Source organism: Grus americana, chromosome 1 (genome assembly GCF_028858705.1).
Source record: "Grus americana isolate bGruAme1 chromosome 1, bGruAme1.mat, whole genome shotgun sequence".
Lineage (NCBI taxonomy): Eukaryota > Metazoa > Chordata > Aves > Gruiformes > Gruidae > Grus > Grus americana.
In genome coordinates, this window is record NC_072852.1 from 7,173,247 (window position 1) to 7,196,626 (window position 23,380).

General features: G+C 38.2%; 1 protein-coding gene across 3 annotated transcripts in view; it reads right to left on the minus strand.

The window, feature by feature from the left end:
• Positions 1-22,789, minus strand: part of UPF2 (UPF2 regulator of nonsense mediated mRNA decay) — a 67,405-nt gene extending 44,616 nt beyond the window's left edge. The window contains exons 1-9 of one of the 3 annotated variants that reach the window (XM_054825833.1): positions 22,769-22,789; positions 16,992-17,371; positions 15,156-15,935; positions 10,620-10,780; positions 9,390-9,587; positions 7,377-7,526; positions 4,043-4,105; positions 754-857; positions 161-246 (exon numbers count right to left, since the gene is read on the minus strand). In XM_054825833.1, the coding sequence (XP_054681808.1) occupies positions 161-246; positions 754-857; positions 4,043-4,105; positions 7,377-7,526; positions 9,390-9,587; positions 10,620-10,780; positions 15,156-15,935; positions 16,992-17,353 (1,904 nt within the window). In that variant the 5' untranslated portion in view covers positions 17,354-17,371; positions 22,769-22,789. Of the gene's footprint in view, positions 1-160; positions 247-753; positions 858-4,042; positions 4,106-7,376; positions 7,527-9,389; positions 9,588-10,619; positions 10,781-15,155; positions 15,936-16,991; positions 17,372-22,533; positions 22,686-22,768 lie in introns of those variants that run through there. The other 2 variants (XM_054825822.1, XM_054825843.1) reach the window with 2 other exon arrangements.
• Positions 22,790-23,380: the final 591 nt, after the last annotated feature.

A 23,380-nucleotide genomic window follows, 5' to 3' on the forward strand; every position in this document is an offset into this window, starting at 1 on the left:
TTTGGTGCTCTAGCATAAGTCACTCCAGAAGCGTATATCAGGAAAAGACAAATGCAACTTGGAATATGCACTGGTCTTCAATAATTTAAACAGTTAAAAAATACATACATAAGTTAAATAACCAAAGGGTGGATCCAGCTTGTTCCCCTTCAGTTCTTACCTTTGTCTAGGAACTATGAAAAGTGCTCGCACTAGTTTTCTTCTGTTGGCTTTCGTATTCATATTCATGCAAAAATCCATTGCTGCCTATAAAGGGAAAAGACCATATAATACTTCACCTTTAACGCAGTGGGTTTTTTATTTAAAGCAATATAGCATGCTTTTCAAAAACATCTTTTACAAAGCTATTCTTGTTACATGCAGCTGCTTTAAAAAGTGTAAAGTAAAAATTTTTGTCTAGAACTGACACAGTCAGAAAACATGTTCAGTTACAGGAACACAGACTGATTCTTTGGATCAACACAAGGAAGAAAGCAGCTTTAGGTAGATGAGGAGTAATTTGTCAGGGAGTGATGGGAGGGGAAAAGGGAAAAGCCAAGTCTACTTCTAAAACAAACTAACACATAAGACAACAGGCAGACGAGACAGATACCACATGATATTTGGGCAATGGCTGACAAGGTGAGGGTAAAAAAATTTCCTCCAAGTTAAAAAATGAATTCAGCTACTGCTAGATTTCAAAGGTTCAAATCCTTATTTTTGATCTAGCATTATAGCCTTTAAGAGTAGAAAAAATGAGAACTACAACTATACCTTGTCTATGAGGTCTCTGTTGACACAATTTGGAAGCTGCTGAAGAAAAGCATCTACTATAAGTTTTAAATGAGATCCAGTACTGGCTTCTTCATCTTCTTGTTCTAACAGAGTGAAATAAATAAGCAGCATACATCTTTAATCTATGAAATATGATGATTTACAATCACATTCCCCAAACACAGTGCATTTGTAATGTTTAGTTGTTAAACATTCATCCACAGATTAAAAAAAAAAATCTAAAGATGAATACAAAATTTAACGCAAGAATAAATCCACTGATATGTCTATGCCAACAAAAGTCAAAAGTATCACCTTTAAAACTTGCCTTCCTATTCATGAGGTTCCCTACCTCCTGATTTATACTGTCAGGAGTAACAACAAAGACATATTCCTAGAAAACTATGGTAATTTCTTTAGGTGATAAAAGGAGGACCACAAGAAGGCCCAACCATTGAGGGGGGGGGGAGAGGAAGAGAACATAAACAAACCACCACCACCACACCTTAATGCAATTGTGGATTCTACTTTTTTATGTATGTTTGCCCTGCAGGAAAAATAGACATTGTGATCACCAGTGTCCATCAAGACCATTCTTTCACCCAGTTTTCTTGATATCTTTTCACTTGAGGCTGTAAAAGCTGAAGGAATTTAGTTGGCCTCTAACTGTAGAGAAACCAGAGTACGGAATCATAAAGTAAAAAGGATGGAGCCTTGATCAGGTAGCAATTGCAAGGCAAGTGACAACTTGTTTTTCAAGCAAATGCTTCTGTGTAATTTGCAACATAGGAAGTAGTGACAGTGACCTGTATCTGTTAATTGGGTCAGTAACACTACTCGAGGAAAAGACTGCAGGACAAGTCTACCATTGAAATTCAGATTTTCTGACATCAGTTATGAAGGTCTCACCAGACCAATCCCCCTACCCTTTAATTGCAAAACATGTAGTTTGCTTCAAAAATTTTCCAGATTTTACTAAGCCCTAGAAACGAGTCCGGTTTGCTTTATAGCACAACATGAGCCAAAACAATGAGTTATAACACAAATGCTTGGAAAGAACCTCTCCTTTGCCAAAGCAACACAAAAGAACACTGCTTCCTGAAAAAGGAACACGATAATGTTTGGTTTCCTTTCAGTTTGAGGATGTTCAGCAGTAACAAGAATACCTAGGAGGTATCTGAAAGCAGAACAGAGTTCAAAAGGTGAATACGGTGGTGGTGAAATTGCACCCAAATAAACTACAACATACCCAAGACTTGGTAAAGTCACTTTTGTCTTTACAGTCTTTACAATAAAATAGCATAAAAGTCTGCAGCTCCTTTTTCAAGCTACTGAAAGGCAAAGAGAAAAACAAAGATGATACATTGTAGGATTTTTTTTTGAGACAGGTGGGAACAGGGGTTGAGCTTAGGTAGAGAAACATTAAGAATTGCTCCAAGGAGCACTGCCAGCTACCCCCTCTTGAAGACACTAGAGATTAAAGCAGATGGCATCGCTTCCTCTCTTGCACAGACAACTAGACATCAGAAGAACAAGAGAGAAGGCTTCATTAAGAAAGGAGAAAAAAAAGAAAAAGAAGATGTTCTAGATGCTCAGACAAAAGAGGACCGTGAAGTTTTAAATGCTTAATGGAACTCTGACTTTCTCACCACCCATATACTTGGACTTAGAGTTCACTAGGATGTATGCAATAGCTCAAACTAGACAATTTTTTCTGGCAAATCTTGGTTTAATGCATTTTTCCATTTAGATGTCTCCTTCTGATGTTCCTTTTTCTTTCTCTTTTTCCCTTACAACAATTAGTTGTCTCACCTCAGTCTTCTGTTCAAACTCACTCAATGCTCTTGAAATAAATTTTTAGAAAAGTCTTTGACAATTCAGTCACTTTTCAAGACAATCTTTCAAGAGATCCTGCTATCACATTCAATTTCAACCATTCTCAAACATATCTCTTCTTTCACTGGTCTTCTTCACTGGAGGACTACAGAATCTCACACACTATTTCTAGGTATTTTTTTCTCATCACACACAGTATGTGGATCCTTTCTAAGTGGAAAGGCTCTTCTGTAGTACCTGAAGCAGGTTTGAGACTTAAGACAGAAAATTAAGAATTTTACAGTGACAGGAAATGAAACAGTCAGGTCTTCCTTCTCTACAGCAAACAATGATTTTAAGTATGCAATTCATGCAAAAAATTAGTTAATTTCTTGGTTTTTACTTTAATCCTCTTCAGTTCCAGTTTTTCAGCATCACCACATTTTAAAACTGCATTACGGCTTGTAGTAAATTTTTTAAAAAGAGGTACTCTATAGCAATGACTTAGACTAGCTGTAATAATCTATCTGGGTGCAGATAAAATCATGCAGTACGATCATTGTACAGACTGAAAGAAAAATTATTTTTTCTTTTTAAACACCTCTATTTTCAACGAGAAATGCATGCAATCCTGCATTTTCAGGGAGCAGAACTGAGAAAGCATCAGAAGACACTAAGGACTTACTGAAGTCATTCTCCTGCAACAATTGATGCCAATCTTCTACTTCAGCAAAAATAGTTACTTGCCTTCCCCTCTCCGTGCACACATACTTTCTGAGAAAATCCTGGCTCCCTTATTGCCAATATATTTTTTTAATTTTTACAAAACTATAACCTTATAGAGGGCTCTCTCCTAGAAACTCCACTCTGCCAGAAAGCTTCAGTCTCCTTCACACAGTATCACCCAGACAGTGGAAATAACAGAAGTACCTTTGTAACACTAGTAGCTATTCCTCTGTAAGATGAGTTTCTGTAATGAATTTGATCATGCAGGAGCCCTCACATTCAGATTGTACAAACCAATATCATGAGCAAATTGTTGGCTGGATCTGCCTCTCTGCACATCACTTTAGGCATAAGCATAATGATAAACACCTTGTTGAATCAAAGCCTGACAGAGGAACATATTCAGAATCTAGTCTCAAGTCATCCAAGCCCAAAAAAATATTTCTTAATGAATATTTTTAGATCTTCTTTAAATTCTCGCTCTTCTGATAGGAACATTGCTAGCTCTCTAAATAGTGATGCAAAATTAACAGGGTTGACTTAATACTCACTTCTACACATCATCTCTGCTGCTGACCAACCTTAGAAAAACTGGCACTAGATAGATGTTAACATCAGACCCCTCCTGCTCCCAATACCCTTGATGACTTCCACCCTGGCCGTTCCTTACTTAACATCTTTGTCTTCATTCACGCAGCTTCATTTTTTACATTTTATCTTCTCTTTTAAAGACAACCTCAAAACTCACTTCTTTCAGCATGTTTTCCGCCACTATTTTCAGCTCCGGTGCTATCTGCTCCCTCTCTCTTCCCTGAGCATATTGAAAATAAGAAAATTAAGATTCACTCAAAGTTAACACAATAGAGAAACAAAATAAATTAGCTGAATTCCTGGTAAACAAACCTCTTCAGCTAACTGCATCAACTTTCCCTTTACATGTCATGTCTTAAACTTAGCTGACTATAGACTCCAACCTTTAGGAAAAGTGCAGAAACAGGCACTGCCATGCTGTGAAGGATGTTACACCAGGGCAGACCTGCTTTAAAAACATGCACTTTGGAAAACTGCCTTGCCTCCCTCATATTTGGACAGAGGAGAAAATACTGAAGAGATGTGACAGGAGATGCTGAAGTAACAAAAGATATGCAGTACCCACTGTCTGACTGGACTGTCTACCCTATTTATCCTATTTTTCACCTCTGTAAATTACTTATTCCCTCTGCCAATGAAATCCACACCCCCAGATTATAACAATAACTAAAGCTACTTTTTTTCTTCATCTTGGACCTTACACCTAAGAGTCTGCCATGCCTCATGCATCTTCCCTTTTTATACTAAAGATTCATCTCAAGCTAGGAACACTAGGAACACATTATGTTTGTAATAGTGTCATAATACAGCGGCTTCATTCTTTGCTGGTTTTGCACAAAACATTACTACTAACTTATCTCAAGTACAGATGCAGAAAAATTCAGTACATATGAACAAAAGTTAAAGCTATATTTGGTGGCTGAAGGACACCTAATTTTCCTAATTTCAAACCTATGTGAATTTTACTTAAGAGAAAGGCTGAAAAAAAAAATATACCAGTTCATTAGCTAGAAATACATCACAGAACTTGAAACATCTAAATTCAGATTGTTGATGATTCTGCATATCTGGTGCTACCAACTGGAGGTGTTCAGAAGTCCATACACACAAAAAACCCCAAATCGTTGTGTTTCTCTATATGTTTCAAGTAAAGTAACACTTCCATGCTGCTAATTTGTAGCCTAGTTCTCTAGCAGAACAAGGATTTGGCAATCATATCTATTTTAATTTCCATCACTAATTTATGGATCTACTTGTCAGTATGAAAGAAGTTTGACAAAGGTATACAATTCACAAAGACACTAAGTTTCTACATGTTTCACAAAAAAAAATAAAGAGCAAAGACAATCATGAAGCAGTAGTTCTCCACTAAGAAAAAGCCTGCACTGTGGGCCAAATGACATTACCTTCACAAGGTAGAAAGTCAAAGGCTTTCTTTAAGGGCTAGCTGTTTAACAATAAAAAATAAACCTAGTTCTGACACATTTTAGATTAACTTTTCAGATGGGAGTATGTTTAATGCTCAGTCAATTCTGTTTAAAAACAGAAACTGGTATAAATGGTTAATATTTTATAACAAAATATGCATCATCTTTCCTTTTACAATCAAAAGCATGATAATCAATCCCTTCTGTGCTACTTTACATACTCAAAGTGGCATTGCGAGCCAGAACTATACAAAGACTGCATCTTCTATTTCTGATTTCAGCTCCTGTTATTCCTTCCTTATTTCTACAGGATCTGACTCTCACATTATAAAGACAAAGCCAAGTATTTGGAATAATCTTCATCCTCCTATCAAGTCAAGAATCCCTTCAAAAAAAAACCCACAAGAAGGAAATACCCACATTCCTTTAGATCTCTACTGACAAAGTATTTTTGGCCTATCTAGCAGGCTATGATCAATCCAGAATGAACTGCTCTTTTTCTCCTTTTGATTCCAAAAGAACATCTATGTGTAGCTCCCTTATAGATAGCTGGAACCAAGCTCTTCATTGTTTTCTTTGAGATCACTGACCGGAGGGTAACAACTCACTGAAGGTGGATGTTCTGCAATTAAAACTTAACATCTTACCCAGCTTAATGGGCTGATGACTATTCAGAGAAGAATGCAAATGGAAAGGAAGATTTATTCCAAAGAGGGTATGGCTTTTTCCAGACTGTCTGGGTAAAAAAAGGAAAAACCTAAGGAAGTATTATATAGAATTATCCTGACAGTTCTCCTTTCAAGAGGAGTCTGAAACTGATTCTAGAGTTGTCTAATTTCTTTGAATTTGTGAGGTGTCACAGTCCAGCATCATCCCAAGATTAATTTCAGCTCAACTAAGCTTATGTACACAAAAGAGTCATCCAATTTAAAGATCCACATGCCCTAACCCATCGCTATTATGAGCTGAGAAAGGCTGGTACTTTGACTTGTCATTCAAGATTCTCAACACCCAAACTCACAGATTCGTGCATCAGCTTGGTTAGATGAACTTGTGCTTTAAACACCAATACACAGTCTTTGCCAGGGCCTGAACTTCTTTGCTGTGAACTCCATGACTGGAAGTTTTGGCTTTAACTTCTTAGCTTTTAAAGCTCAATGCAGTTTCAAGCAAGAGGATGATTAGATTATAAATTCACTAGGATCAGGCAGGATTTTCACTTTTAAGCCACAGAATCTCCAGCCAGTGTATTCTAAATGAGTTTTGGCTTTTTCCCCCACATTCTAGACACAGAACAAGTTTCCTGCTTCAAAAGTGAAAGAAAGGACTCCGCATTGGTCCTTGGAAATCCAAAGCAGCAAACCCAATGTGCATTACAAAATGGGCTCAAAGAAAACACCTCACTCGCTCTCTATGAATTTGGCTCTTAATATCTAATGTTGCTTTTCCCCACTACTCAGTACCACTGAAAAAGACTTGTAACTCATAAGAAAAATTCTTAAGAAACATTTTGCTGCTGTTTCCCCTAGTAAAGCTAACACAGCTAGATTTTTACAGGTGCCATCTGCAGCCCTTTAAGCATAATTAGAAGTTAGAATTCTTAAATCCTGCTATGGAAAGCCATAACATCAAATGAAAAGTCTTTAACAATTAACAAGACAAAGGCAGAGCTGAATTTTACATTGCAATAGAAGTTAAAACCAGAAAATACATTATTAGTACCCTAAGCACATTTGATGAGAAAATCATGTACGCACTGAAGTTTCCATACTTATTTCTAGTCACTTTTCAGACAATTGCCTTCACATTTGATTTTTTTTTTTTTAAGCTGTATGAAGGAATTGGTAACTTTCATTACATAAACCACTATACAATACTGTTCACTTGTATCTGAATGTCTTGTTACAAATGCATTTTTGACAACAATCTTAACAGTTTCTAGCTACTAAAGTTACATAAATAAATAAATAGTTGTCCCACTCCATCTACTGTAAAAACCATCAAGCTGAAAAAAAGATAAATCAAATCAGGAGACAAAGAATTCCTAAACCCAATTATTCTTACCTTGCTCATCAAGAAGCTTTTTTGTAAGATCTTCTGCCTCGTCTCCACAGTCTAACTCCAGAGGATCATCATTAATATCCAGGTTCTCCAGCTCCAATTCCAAATCCTCACTGCCAGGTGCTTCTTTATTATCTTTGGCATCTTTTGAATCTATTAAGAAGTTCAGTAGAAATATTAAACTATTAAATACATGCAGTCACGGTTAGAATACAGAAAGACTCACGTTGCTAAACCTATGTCTCTTTAGTGTCTTAGTCCTATTAAAAGGAAATGGGGAAAAGAATATCTGCTTCTTGAGACTATACTGTCTCATTTGTTAGGTCTCAGTGGTTTGATACCCTTCATATAGCTTTACCCATATGCCTGAAAAATGCAAACATTTACCTACGCTGGGGTCTGTTAAGGATTGCCAATGATTTTCAGTCCTTTGGTTTGTTCTGAACTATACCTGGTAAGCCTTCATTGGATGACATGCATACGTTCAAATGGAACAAGATATTCAGAAATGTAGGAAACATCCAAAATGCTTAAAATAGATTGACAGGCCATCACATGGATATGCAAGCAAAAAAAAAAAACCACCCAAAAACCTTGCCTACTGGAAAGGTCAGATAGAAAAACAGTATCCTCCAAAACCTCGATAAATTAATATCACAAACATTATGCAAGAAGAGCCAGATTCAAAGGTACAAATTCTAATTTAATACTTGCACTGCATATTCTTCATAGATCAACTGATAACAAAATTGACAAAGCAAGGTAAAGAGAAAGCATTTTATGCAGGCCAAGAAAAACACAAAAAGCACAATGGTAGGAAGATACTGGAGAAATAACATGCTATGTAGAAAATAAAATAAAAAATCATATTTTCCTTGAACACAAATAATCTGTGAATCTCTAGATGAAGATTCAGAAAGAAATAGCTAATATTTTTCTTGGACAACACTGGTCCAGCATAGAGTATTTCTCCAAGAGATTTTGAACATTACTATCTGCAACATTTTACTATTCTTTTAGGCCTCCTTCAAGCCTCATTTGCAGACTATGCTTCATAAAAAAAATTTTCAAAGCAAATAACCTTATTAAATTACTTACACTTTTCACAGAAAAGTGTGACAGCTAAACAGTGTACATGTCACATGGAAACAGACCCACAAAGCAAGAAACCTGTTTAGAATCACAGACTAATTTAGTCTGAAATGGACCTTGGCGAGGTTTAACCTTCTGATCGAAGTGTATGAACACCATATTCAGACCAGATTTCTCAGGGATTCTTATTCAGTTGTCTCAAAAAAATCTCTTAAGGCAGAGATTCCAGTCTCCCTGGGCAAGCTGCTCCCACATCTAATTATCCTCATGGGGAAATGTCAGAATTTAGAACTCAGAAAGAAGGCCATGAGATACAAAGTTGAAATTCCATTAATACTCAACACTGATCTACTGCATGTGTATTAGAAAACCATATAGCCTGTGTCTTCATTGGCATTTTTTCAATGCCAAAACACGGCTCTTATCCAAACATACGTATTCTGTTACACTTTGAGCCAGTGAGGGTGAATGTCATTTTTATCCCATTATAACTAAATGCCTGGTTGTGAACCTAGGGCTGTGTCAGAAGTGAGGAACTATCCAGGCCTTTTAATCTACTGGAATTTTATGTAGAGACAGTTAGCTACCATTGACAATGTAGTGGAAAAAACAGAACAAACACTAACAGTTTTCGAAGAAGGTAAACTTTTAGGTTTCTCTCAGAAAAAGAAAACATCTACTCACATAGGTTAAGCTCCAATTACTTTAAGTTCACAATTCTATCAATATTAAAATGCATTTACTTTTTTCTTCCTTAAATACCATACCCAGGTATAATCCCTCTCCCACAGTTTCTTCCCGAAAAATTCATCCAAACTGCTGTACTGTCCTGATCACCATAAATTAAGAGACTCATTACTTCCATCAAATTTGTGCATCTGTTGGACAAAATATGTTAAAACAACACTAATCTAAGCATTCTACCTCTTGACTCATCTTTGCTGGAATCCTTGTTCTGGGAACATTTTTCATTATCTTTAAACAAAATTGCTGGCACAAAAGCCTTTAAGTCAATGAGATTCTCATAGAAGTTTCTAGCATCTTCGTCTTCCCAGATACCCCCCTCCAGGTCATATTCTCCAGGCTTTCCTGGTGTGAAAATATCAATACCAGGTCCATGTTCTGCAAAAATAGTGAAACAATAAGAAAGTTATTCACGCAAGTTTTTCACCTTCTAAAAGGAGGCACCTTTAAAGATTAAAAAAAAAAAAAACAATAAAACCTTTCAGAAAGACATTAACCTATTTATTACTACCACTGTTTTCACTTAAAATATTGCAATGTATACTTTAAAATGCTTTTAACAACCCAATCTTAATATTAGATATATCAACAAGCTATCTTAAAATTGTAAATTTAGCATTGACAGAAAATACAGACAGTACCAGAGTGAAAGTCAAATCAAGCACATTATACGGCATTAGAAAGGAAAGCTGTAACAGACTTTAACCACATTAACATAACACAACAGTAATTGCTTTGAGCATGATGAAGGGCACCTCACTGTATTTTAAGAACAGAAGTTTAAAAAGAATAATTTTAAGTTTAGAGGTATGCAAGAAATACAGATCCTTTAAGCTCAAGATCACTTCAGACAAAAGGTACACTCATGATTTGAGCATCTCTAAACCTAAAATTTGAGATTTATTAAGCTCTGCCAGTTTTCACATAACTCTGCCAGTAAAATGCTGTACTTCTCAGGAGGTCAGAGAGCCACCTAGTGACTTACCTGGCTTAACAATATGTTCCTGCTCATAACATCATGACCCAAAATAGGCTTCAAATTAATTTAACAATATCAGACTTTAAAACTCTATCATATACAGCTCTTTAAATATTAAAAAATGCATTGCATTATTTTGAAAGGATTCAGTTAAAAACATTTTTAATTTCCTATTTATTCCTGTATTACCTGAAACATCTAAACAGACATTACTTAAGTTACCGTAACTACACAGCATAGTTATGGTTACATGTTAGGTTTAATTACTTTAGTAAAAAACTATGTATTGTTCATTCTTTGATATCCTTAAGGGGGGGAAACTTAAATAAAAAGAAACCAGTGGGAAGAACACATCATTAAAAGAGTTTGATTAGCTTTCCCACCACATCCAAGTCCAGCATCCTGTTTACTTGCTTTAGAAGATGGCCTACCCTCAGGTGTCGGTTTCTCTTGGGGAAGATCAGGCATATTTTCATCCAAAAGATCAGCTAGAGATTGAGAATTTGCCAACAGCTTCTGATAAGACATTGCAAATTCCTCATATTGCTTGTGTCGATCTTCACTCAGCTCTCCTTTAGAGTGAAGAATGCGCCTACAAAAATCAAAGTTACAGTAAGACAACCTTTTCTCTTAAAATATATTTGAGCCCTGCTGAACCACTACCAATTTCTCTGAGCAAAGCTAACCTTCCCTCTTCATGGGAACTGTGAGAATTCTAGTTTAGACCACAATAGCAAAAATTTTAGCAACGCTTTTTTTCCAAACAACCATACTGAATTTCTGACTCCAGTATCATTGAGGTAGTACAGTCACAGAAGCTCCAACTTCAATATCCAAAGAGAAAAGCTAACTTATTTTTTTACCATGATTATCCTGTAATAGTCCTGCACTATGAAAAGACTTTTGAAGTAAATTAAAACATTCAACTTACACTAAAGCTGGATAAAAGTTGCTTTGCATCTGTAAAAATGTATTTCCATGTTGTTCAGAAGACTAAATGGGCAATCAATGCCAGGAGGCTCAAAAAAACATGCACATTAAGACCAGCCCATTAATTTTCCAACAAACCAAGTTATTTCAAGGTGATCAGTCCAAATTAAGAGTAGTTAATTTGTTTTTTCACTTGCTCTTTGTTTTCTTTTATGAAACTATCCATACTTATTTTAAATTCTTTTTTAAAATTGAAATCTGTTGTCAAAAGCAACTTGCATTTGAAGGAACGTCATCACTGCTTACAAGTGCACAGTAAAGCAGTTACAGAATTACATGTGGAACAGCACAATTCAATTTCCTTATCAAACTACAATTAAGGTCATCTTAGATTTTAGACAAAAAATATCAGGGACTTTCAGTAGTTTGAACCAAACATACAGAACAAGGTAATCTCTGCTAGTACAAAGCTTGCCACAGAAGACTGATGGAAGACTGCCATCCTTGGTTTTGGGCTAACTAAGAATAAGCTGGTTGCTCATTAGCAATGCTGTAGTTTGTCCTCAACTAGGGCTCCTGAGAAGTGTATTTTCCCATCCATCGTGTGATCCACTCTGCATGAACAGTTCTTACATGGAAAAGGCACAGTCAGTTCTTTACCAGTAAGGGACACTTCTGGCCAGCTGAGCTGTTTGGGGGCCTACTACAACAAAGGTACATACAGGCTCAGATTAAACACGGACTTTCAAAGGGAAGCTGACAGAATGAGCTTGCCTAGAAAGTTTCCAATTTGTTTTACAGTAGCTTGAATAATGCTAGTAACATCGGAATAACTAGCTATAACCACTGACAATGCACCCTGCGCTGAGACGAAAGCATCGGAAGATAAGTTTGAAATAAGGTGCAAATGCCATAATTCCTAAAGCAGTTTGCATCATTACATTATGATTACACTTTTATTAAGTAATAAGTATACAATCCCATTCTTGCCAGAAGACCCAAGCACTTTATGGCATAAAAATTCTAAAACAGTTTAAGCAATATTAAGTTGCGGGATAACAACATTGGCTTTTTTCAATTCCAGATTAATTGTAAAACAAAAGTCATCTCTGTACACAACACATTCACAGGGTGAGTAACAAAATCCCTTCTACCTGCTCAGAACCAACGCTTGACATAGATGTCTTGCTAGAGGGCAAGAAGGAGTAATGCTAGCAGAAGTTCTATTTCTTGTCCCTCTTACAAGAACACACCTATATAACATGCATTATCTGCCTCTAAAGGAAGTAGAGCAAGAAAAAATTAACAAATTCAATAACCACTGACAATTTCTAAAGTGCAGTAGTTCAGTTTGGATTCAGGAAACATGTTAAGTGCCAATTCATAGTCTCTCCACGGAGACAGCTATCTATTAGGTACATTTTTTAAACTTAAAATATACCAGCAGCCTCATAAACATGAACACTGAAGCTCTGTGCTATTATTAAAAAACAAAGAAAGCAAGTGCTGTAACAACAGTACAAGAGTTTCAGTTCTTTGTTTCAGTTCCCAAAAGACAAGTGTTAACAAATTCAAGCAAGCTAAAGCATACCAAGCAAACTTTTAAAAGCACAATTCATTTTTTAATACAATTAAAAAGTACAGCATACAGCACTTTTCTTATGTCTCTTCAGAATTTCACGAAGTGCCACAGTGCAAGTTCAGCAGATCTTAAAATATCCTTAATTTAGACAAAAGAAGTTTCCTCCATATCTAACACTCATTTTTGAAAACTCACAACAGAATTTGGGAATCAAGTTGTTTCCTTCCAATGACACAGCCTGCACAGATTTTGCCATGCCCTTAGCTGTGTAACCAAATGACCATCAGGTTCTACTGTCAAAGCGTAACTCAAGGTAGTTTTCCCAATTACTCACTTGTAGAAATCCTCGTGTCTAATAATGCTTTAATTTTGCCTAAATGATTCAGCAGGTAAGATAATATTAAAGCACTGTTAAGATTAGCATACAAATTTTCAATTAATTCAACCAATCTGTACAGCTTGAATTATTTCACAGTAACTCTCCTGACACAGGTAAATTCAAGAGGTATTCACCTGACAAAAATCTCGTAACCTAAACATATGACACTGTCGATGCACAAGAGGGAACAGTTCACTCCCTGTTCACCAGTCCTGGAATAACAGCGGGAATAAAAGCTGTTGCTATCAGAAAAGTTGATCAGGTTTCAAACACTCAGAGGACCATTTTTTCCAACAGGATTATTCCTTTTTTTTTTTTTAAAAACCTGAAAATAACAACAAACCAGCAACACATCACCAAAATAACTTTTCAGAAATCCACAGCTGAGGAAGATTTCTATAGTATTCACAGACTTCTTACCAGGCAAGTTTCTGTCTTTGACCTCATGCCTTGAGAAATGCCAAGCATCTCTTGTGACAGACATGTTGTAAGCAAATAAAGTTAGGCAGGAAAGTTTTTTGATATCTTGTATCTTTAACAAAAATTATTCCTCAACTTTTATTAAGCAGCTAAAATAAACATCTATAAGTTCAGATAGAGATAAATAATAGAATTACCTTCATCCAAAGATAAACTACACTTCTTCATGTTCCTTCCCTAAAACAAACCTTTGCATCTAAGTCCATAGGGATAATTCAGATAAGGCACATAAAGGGTCTCTAGTCTGATCTACTCAAAGCAGGCTCAATGATGAGATCAGACCAGGCTGCTCAGGACTCTACCCAGTCATTTTTATCCAGTTGTGCAAGTAAACATTACAGTATATTTCCCTCTCCCAGATCGCTTAGGTTTTTTTCCTCTTCATGGTTTCTTAAGATTCTTTGTATCTCTCTGAATTTTTTTTTCACTTTATTTCCTATCACACAGACTTTGTAACACTCACTCATTGAAATCCCAGCCAGAACCAATGTGCCCATTACCAAATGTAATTGTGAAAGTATAAAAGTTTATATTTGTTAACTTTAAAAAAAAAAAAACAACCCACAAACCCCCACCCAAAAAAACCCAAACCCACAACTAAGTAACACACTTTAAAGTAATAAGGTACTTGTTGCCATAATAGTAGCTCAAAAGTTAGTTTATGGTCCTGCGAAATACAACACTTAACTGAGACTGGATAGGACTGCAGCACAGCACCCATCAGCACAATGGATCCTAGTTTAAAGCCTTGGTTTGGGAACATCAAATTTTAGTGTATGCCAAGCATACATTTGGCTCTGGACTGATGTTCAGCCTTTTAGTTGAAACCTGTGCCTACACACAGCAACACGTTCATTTCTATCTGCCTGGAATGCTTCCAAAAGGATTTAAGAACGACCGTGTTTTAAGACCAGCAGCTGGGTTTAGGCTGGCTCCAAGAATGGCAATTCAGGGTGCTTTAAAGAAAAGCAAACAATCATTAAACAACACGGTCATGGTAGAAATTAAACTATTCAGCTCTTGAAGGTGCATATATTCATACCCTTCAATATTAGTATTTCATATAGACATTTAAGAGGATTTGAATCAAATTGTCTATACCCTCCAACACCTTAATATATAAAATTCGCCCACATTAAGTGTAAGGGATACCTTGTTAGTCTAACCTAATTTTTCCTCCATATTGCTACACTAAAAAAAGTAAACAAGCCAAAGCCATTGTGGCATATGCTCTGTTAGGTACGCGTGGGTGGAAAGGGAGAAATGAGATTGTGCCAACTGGAAAAGGACAGTACCAGCTGGGAAAGAAGCATTACTCTCAAGCTGCTAAGGGAGCATGACCAAACTTAGAGTTACAGAGAATTAAAGCTAAAGGTCAACCTCCATTTTCTTTAAAGATATTCAGAGAATCTGGTTGGTTTTTGCTTTTTAAGTATTTGGAGCAAATTTAGAACTTTTTTTTAGATATATTGCAGAATACACTTGTCTTCTACACACTGCTAACAGACTTTGTTTACAAATACTGCAACAAATCTAGGCATTTCATAAATAAACTATTTTTTTCTCCATAAATAAAAAGCAACAGTCAAGTGTCACCTGTTTTGTCTTTCAATATTTTGTAGCTCCCTGTGGTCCCTTTTCAGGTGTTTGGTCAAAGACGTAAAGTATTCCTTCAACAAATTCTGGAAGGGCTGTTGTTTCTCTGGGCTAATTATCTCACTAGGAGGAAAGCTCAAGTTAAACTTCTCTGCAACAGTTTTTACTTTCCTTGGTACCAAACCAGCAATGTCATCTCCACAGTGCCGACAAAAGCTGATAACCACAGAAACATGAGTGTGGGATTCTCGATCAGCGTTAATAATATTTTTAAGTTGCTCATAGATTAAAGACAGACCTTCCTTGTCAGTGAAAATCCCAACTATTGTCAATTCTGCAATGAAACGCAAATCAGTTCTTAACTTGGTAATGTTGGGAGTCTTCTCTTCTTTCCTTGCTTCAAAATGTTTTTTCCAAGCCTGAAGTAGGGAAGGGGCAAAATCAGCATAGCGCTGGTGAAAGAGGGAACACAAGTGCACAGCGCAGTTCACATCTGATATTTTCAGTTTGGCTTCCACAATAGAAGCTACTGCTTCTGCAATGTATTTGCTTAAATTCAGGCTATTAAAGTCATGGGACAAGGAGTCTCTTTGTTGCTCTGTAATGGTTTTTAGCTTCTTAACAAAAGCTGTGTTCTTCTTCAGACTGGAATCCAGTCTGCTGAAGAAGTTCTCCTCAGGGCGATTGTCTGGTGCATTCTGGTTTTTGCTGCGAAGCTCTTTCCTTGCCTGATGGCGCTCCCAAGCCTCCTGATGGAGCTGATGTGCTTCCTCTTTTTCTCTAAGAGAAATAAAAATTAGTCATTTTCATTACAAAACTTCACTTTCAGGTTAACAGTTCAAAGGAAAAAGAGTCATACTTGAAAACTCTCCAGTAGTTCCAAACACAATGTCCCCTTAATACTCTATTTTTAAATATTTAACAAGTTAATCCTAGAAAGCTAAATCATCTGCTTCATAAACTCTATTTAATTTTTTTTGCTGCAAAAGGCAAGTACTACTTGTTACAAAATGAAATTTCTCAAATATTTCTATGCAGAACATATTAATCCCAACAGACTTGGAAAATATAAACATAAAACTCCATTTACTCCAGATGGAGATGAAGTTCTTACAGAAGAGGACAACAACCTTTCAACAGGTTACTGTATTACACAGTTAAGGGAAATTTTTATTCCTGGACTACTGAAATCACACAGAAAATTTTGAATAGGTGAAATACATCTGTCCCAGATAGAATTCGGCTATGACATTGCCTCAGTCTTCATAAGTGACATATTTCAAACACAAGAACGTCCAGAAACCTCGTTTTATTGGTCTAAAGCTATCTTCAACACTGTAGTACCTTTTGATAACATACTAAGAAACACTGTATTGGTAATATCACATATTAAACTGCCAGGTTACATTCTGTGTTTGCCATCTGGGTATCAATTGCCTATGATTGATTAAAAGAAATTACAGCCATCCTTCAAAGTATATTTGCTGCTGTTATGGTCTGTGAACCTGTTAGAGCCTGTATTCCCAATTTTATGACACTAACACTTCTCCATCTTAAAAGAAACTGTTCTTTATTCAAGTATAATTGTGCATTACACGGTCATCACATGGAAATCACTATCAAAACCCCATATTAGAAACTAAAGTAACAGTGGTTAAAGGTGAAAACTCAAAACTATGTAGAAGTCATAAAGCATACTCAGCCATGTAAAATTTATAACACTACATACAACTTATTCTAAATAATTCAAACAGTTCATCTTTTTTAATTCTGCTCACAATCCTCATAGCAGGACAACAGCATTTGGCACAATTAAACCATTAAAAGACAACTTACTTCAGCTGAGCAGCTGCTTCTTCTTGTTTCTTTTTCTCTTCCTCCTCTTGTTTCTTTTTTTCCTCTTCCTCAAGCTTCTTTTTTTCTTCTTCTTCTTTCTTCTTTTGCTCTTCTTCTGCCTTTACTTTATCCTCTTCTTTTTTCTTCCTCTCCTTGTCTTCCTTTTTTCTTTTATCCTCTTCCAGTTTTTTCTTTTTATCTTCAGGAACCTTTAAAGTCTCTCTCTTCATGCCAACCTTGGCATCTTCTTTTGACTTCTCCCTGGTGCTCACTGGTCGCCTTTCACTAAATTCTTTTTCCTTATTATTTAACAGAGATTCTTTTTCTTCCATATTTGCTGGCTTTTTGCGCTCAGCTGGCATTGTGTTACCCAGGCAAGTCTGCAGAAACACAGGAAAATAAATACTTTTAACTTGTTGTTGATATATTAAAGTCACTTTGACAGCCCACCCATACTCGCTTCATTCTTAACTAAATAAATAACCCACAAATGCATGACTCATCAGAATAAAATAAAAGTTTAAGGTAGGTTTTCTTGAGCTAAGGAATGGACCTAACAACAGGTAAAAACTAAGCATTCTGTTACATTGTTATACTGTGAAGTTGTCTTCAGCATAACTTGTGAAGTAAAATATTTGAAGTTTCTACAGCTTGAGGAATACAAGATCTTGGAACATAAACAGAAGTCCATCTGAAGAAAAATTCAAGACTGATAAAAGCAAAGTACCCCCAACTTAAAAATGAACCTGCACCTCACTGACCTTTCTACACATCTCCTAAGAACACTTCCCCTTCCACTACCTCTACTCAGAATCATAGAATAATGCAGGTTAGACAGGACCTCAAGCAGTTCAACCTCCTGCTCAAAGCAGGGTCAACTGTGACTAGATCGCTCCAGGCTCCAGTCTTAAAAACTGCCAAGGAAGGAGAATGCACAACCTGTCCGGCCCACCTGCTCCAATGCCTGACTGTCACTGTGAAAATGCATCATCTTGTTCCTCACTTTCCTTACCCCCCAAGATTTCCCCAGCCATCTCAAACATTCTTCTGTATAGCACAAGCACCAGCTGGAAGACCGTGCTGTGCTGACTAAGATGTGTGCACAAACCTCCCTGCCAGCAGAAGAAATGGAAATCACAGCAGAAAGGCTACAATTAACAAGAGTTATCAAAGGCTCCAATTTGTGTCTCTTTCTACTCAACCAACATTTTTCTGGGGACTTCTAGGAGCTTTAGCATCTTTGGGATTTTAGTCGTCTAAGGATACCAAATATATATTGAATGAGAAAGGGTAGATTCACAGAATAATTTAAATCAGAAGAAAACTCAGGAGATCACCCAGTTTAACCCCTTGCTCAAAGGGGGTCCAATCAGATCAGGGACTTGGCTACCTAAGTTTTGAATATGTGCAACGCTGCAAATGCAATGGCCCCTTCTGGGCCCCTGTTCCAGTACCTGAATAATCACACTGTGAAAAACCTTTTCCTAATACCATCCTGGAATTTGCTAGGCCCCATCTTGTGTCCATTTCTTTTCATCCTATCCCTGTAGAGCTTTGAGAAGAATCCAGTTTCATCTTCTCTATACTCTCCCATTAGGTTGTGGTAGATAGTAATAAGACTTCTCCCTCTCTTCTTATGTACAAAGAAACTCAGTTCTCTCAGTCTCTCTTCAGATATCATGTCCTCCAGCCTTCTAATTAGCCTGGTGGCCTTCCAGTGGACTTGTTCCAGCATGTCAATGCCTTTCTTGGAACAGAGAATCCACAACTGGATATGGTGACCAGATGTGCCCTTGTAAGTACCAAAGAGAGGGGAAGACTCACCTTCCTCAACCTGCTGGGTAGCTCTTGTTACTAGAGCCTAGAATGCAGCTGGCCTTAACGCAAGGGCATTCTGCTGACTCATGTCCAGGATGGGATATGGCCAGACAGGACTGACAGAGGCAATTAGAACCACCTAAGCTTTATTTACTTCAGGCTAAATTAATTTCTTAAAACTAAAAATAATTTTTGCGTATTCATGTGCTTCAAGTTAAATTCATATAGAGGTGGGACTGATGGGACACGATTGCATGTGACACCTCCTAAAAAACATCACTTGTTTTTTTATTTGGTTTGATTCCCAATTACAACCCTTACTTGTGCCTTTCTAACATTTCACTCAGACTCTGTGATGAAAATAGGCTAGATTCACATACTTCCTGCATCTACTCAACAAAATGGATAATGAGACACTTGCATTCCTATCTAATGTAGAGCGCTTCTAGTATTATTTTTAACTATTTTGAAAGATATTTATAAATAAGATATCACACTAAAGAAAATCTCTGTTTCTAACTAAGTATTCCACACTCCCTCCCCCACTTCCCAAACAATGAGATGACAGATTCATATACTATCCCATACAGAATGCTGCATTACAATTTTTAAGATGCTTGTCCAGGTCTTCTGAAGAAAGAAATTGTTTGCAAAAATTCACAGTATATTCAGATATGGGAAGAGGCAACTTACCAATGGAGAACCTATCTAGGACTTGGCCTCTTTGACAGCAATTGGCAACAGCACCAATGAAGAAATGTTTCTGACACTGATTTATGGAAGTGAGGCCAATCAAATCAGCATTGCTTTAACAAATACTAGCAAATTTGGCTCCCTAACGCATGTCTACAACTAAAAGGTTTCAAAGCTCAACATCTCAGAACCACTTGGATTTCAAAACCACTGATCTACATCATCTTAAAACTATTATCAAGTACTTAATCCCCCTCCCCAAAAAAAGGCAACAAAACCCACACAACTAAGCAGCTCCCCACACCCCTTCATATTAAAGGTCTGAACTAATTTTTCCATCTCTGTAAGCCAGTTAAGTAGGACCTGTTCCTCACAGGTAACACATTCATTAAAAAAAAAAAAAAAAGGAAAGTGTTAGATTCTGAAAGATAATAAATTGGGAGCTAAGCTTAAAAGGAAAACATCAGGACAAAAGGGTTGCTTGATTAAAGAAATGGTGGAAAGGTGCGTCACATATTAATACTTCAGGTTTTATCTTTGTCTCCCCACCTACTGTCAGTAGGGTAATCAATTACAACTGGGGAAAAAACCCAGCAAAATAAAATATCCAGCTACACATGTAATTTTTTAAGAACATGGTCACTTACCATCACAGTACTCAAACTCTTACTAAATTTAGGAACTCAGAATTCTGTTTTAAAGACATATCTGACATTTGCTTGTATAAAAGCAAAATAGAGAAGATGGGATAAAAAGAAAAGGGATGGACCATATTCAAGTACATTGTGATTTCAATCACAAGACAATGTTATCCTTTTTCCCCCCATGAACACTGGTGACCAAAAGACCCCAACAATCTAGTTTATAATAGATTCCTGTCCTGTATCACAGAATATGTTATAATGCCCTCACTACCTGCTACATATATAGCTCCTTATCTTGCAAACCCTTCCAATCGCACTGCCAGCTCATTTATGTCTACCAACCGCTGATGGCAGGAGGCAGTCCATGTGGTTGCTGCCTCCAAGCTATACACAGACTGATTCACTGGTCAGCACACGAGCGTCAGCTAACAGCACAGACAAAACAGAGCTGTCCACTGAGCCTATGCTATAGCCCTTCCCTCAGCAAGAATGCTAATTTAGACCTTATTACTTTTCCTCAGCTGCCAGTTATCACCAGATCTGTAGAAAGTTTATACCTTCATCTGCCTAATTTGACTGAAACTAATGTTCAAAAGTTGTGGGAAGCAGAGAAAAATGGAAACAGGCAGCAGGTTTGCCTAGGTCTCATTTCCATAGGAAATAAGGTTGAAGATACACAGTTTGGTCCAGATTAAGGGAATGATAAAGAAACATTAAGCGAATCTAATCATTAAGAAAACTTCTATTTAATACCTAATATTTATGTGAATGTACTGATGAAAAGACAAGATAATATGAACTTCATAAGCCAGTAGATAGGAAGAACTGGCACTCACAGCTGAAAATTAAAAAGGACAGAGAAGACAGATACAAGACAAGCGTTCCATATGCTTTTAGACTCTTGGCAGTCTGTTTCTGTAGCGACGTTTAGATGCTCTAACACTATCTTCTCTAGTTTCATCACTTACAGATGCTATTTTTCCAGAGGAAACTATTTCTCTTAATTTTTCACTATTTGACCTACCTTAACTCAATCTTAGTTAAGAATTTTCTTACTGTACCTGAATTTCTACTTAGGTTTTTTCACATCAATCTCAGAATTTGAAAAAACTGATGGGATTGGGTTCAAGACACTACAGGCTCAGAAACTTAAGAAACAGGTCTTGAAATACACAGGGAATATTTAAAAGAAAGCATCTACATACTTAGTCTCAAGAAAACCAAGGATTATAACAGGTATTCAGCATCATTAATCTAGTCACCATTCAGAATAAAATGATAAACATCAACACCTTGGCCTGATATGCTAAAATCCTCTCAAATCAATAAAAACAGCCTATTGCCACAGACAGCAGTACCATGAACCAGAATCTCAATCCTTGCAAACACAAGTATACAGGGAAGAAATATGTCTTTACTAAACTAAGAACATTCAGATTTTGCACTTTTTTACTGCTACTGAAAATTAAATTGATCTCATAAACATTCCTTTATGTAGCTACTCTATTATAAAAGAGATAAGGGAGATAAGTAGCATAAGCAAGATGTCCTACTTCTAACCTGCTGAAAAACCTCAAAAAGCAACAAACTTCATTAGAAATCACACCACTCAAAAACTAAAAGCTTCAAGAATTGAAATGCAATTATGGTTTCCTCCTAAAATAAGGGAAGGAACATAAGAAAAATACCATGGTCAATCAGAAGATAATAAACTTAGCCACAAGTTTTGAAAGATGAGACACAGAGCAAGCCAGGAAATTAGAGTGCAGAGAGAGAAGCCCCCCCACTATGCACTGGCAGGAAAGGCAAGCCTGCCTAACCAGCCAAGCAGTTTTACTTTCGATTCCATACATCTCAGAGAAAGTGTTTTGCTGTCAGATCTGCAGGAACACACTTTTCACTGGGAAAAAGGCCTACAGACAACTCACTAAATATATGCAGAGCAAAACACATTTTAGCTAACAACCCTCCTCGCATCCTCAGGACAGCCCCACACACGTCAATCCATACAGGCAGGCTCTCCAACAACCCAGCCACCTTCTCGGGCTCTGCCTTCCCCGCTCGCACCGCAAACCTGATAGAAAACAGCCACCTGCCCCGCTCCCTGCCACCGCCCCCCTGTGCCCTGCAGGCACCCTCACCCTTCCCCTTCCTTCTCCTCACCCCCACGGCACTCTCTGCCCCGGGACGCCTCAGTCCCGAGAAACCCTCTCCCCACTCCGCCTCACGGCTCCCGCCTCCGACAGGCCCCTGCACCCTCCCACCGCCTCCCCCAGGCCCTCTTCCCCACACACCACGGCACGGCACCGCCCCACCCTCCGGACCGCCCGGCACCCCCGCCCTCCTCAAACAGCTGGTACCCCCCACCGCCGCCTCAGACCCGATACCTCCGCCCGGTGCGAACATCAGCCCGACCTCCCGGGGAGCACCAACTCCTCCTCCGCCCGCCGCAGCCCCCTCCCCGGCGTGCGAGGCCCCCTCGCTCTTCTCCCCTCACGACGCCCGCCGCGCTCCCTCTCGGGGCGCCCGCCACGCTGCCTGACCAACGGCACCGCCCCGACCGAGGCCGCGACGCCCGGTCCACGACGCCCAGGCGCGATGGAAAGGGTGGCGCCTCCTAACTGCACTGTTGTCGCGGCTCCGGCCGGCTCGGCGAGCGGCGCTTCCCGACGGGCGGGAGTCAGGCAACGCGGAGGGCAGCCCTGGGCGGGGTCCTGGCGGCGGGCGGCCCTGCTCGGGTTACCGGGAGGCTGCGGAGGCGGAAGTGGCTGAGGGAGAGGGTGGGGGTTCGTTGGCGGCGAGGCGTGGGTTCGTCACACCGGGGGGTTGGGGGGAGACTAGGTCCTGAAGAGCTCTTCCTTGGTGGCCGCAGCGCATGATTTGCCTTGTCGCTTTGCATGATGTCACTACCGTGACGTATCTTTGGTCATGAAGCGTCACGTGGCGTCACGCTGGTCGTCATGTCAAGGCATTTCTGAGCGGACCGCGCGGCGGTGGGCACCCAGCACAGCAGTGCCTGATCTGTTCAGCCGTCACCATGATAAAATACTAGGAGTAACAGTGGCATAATATCAAGTTATTAGCTAACTGATGCTTTAATGGATGTTGTCTGTTGTGCTTTGTAGTCTAAATCTGGTATCTCCACCCTCCTGTCCTGTCAGTATTCTTGTCTGGACATCCGAAGGCATTTTACAGTGATACATTTAGTAGGACAAAGCTTCCCACTTCATTTGA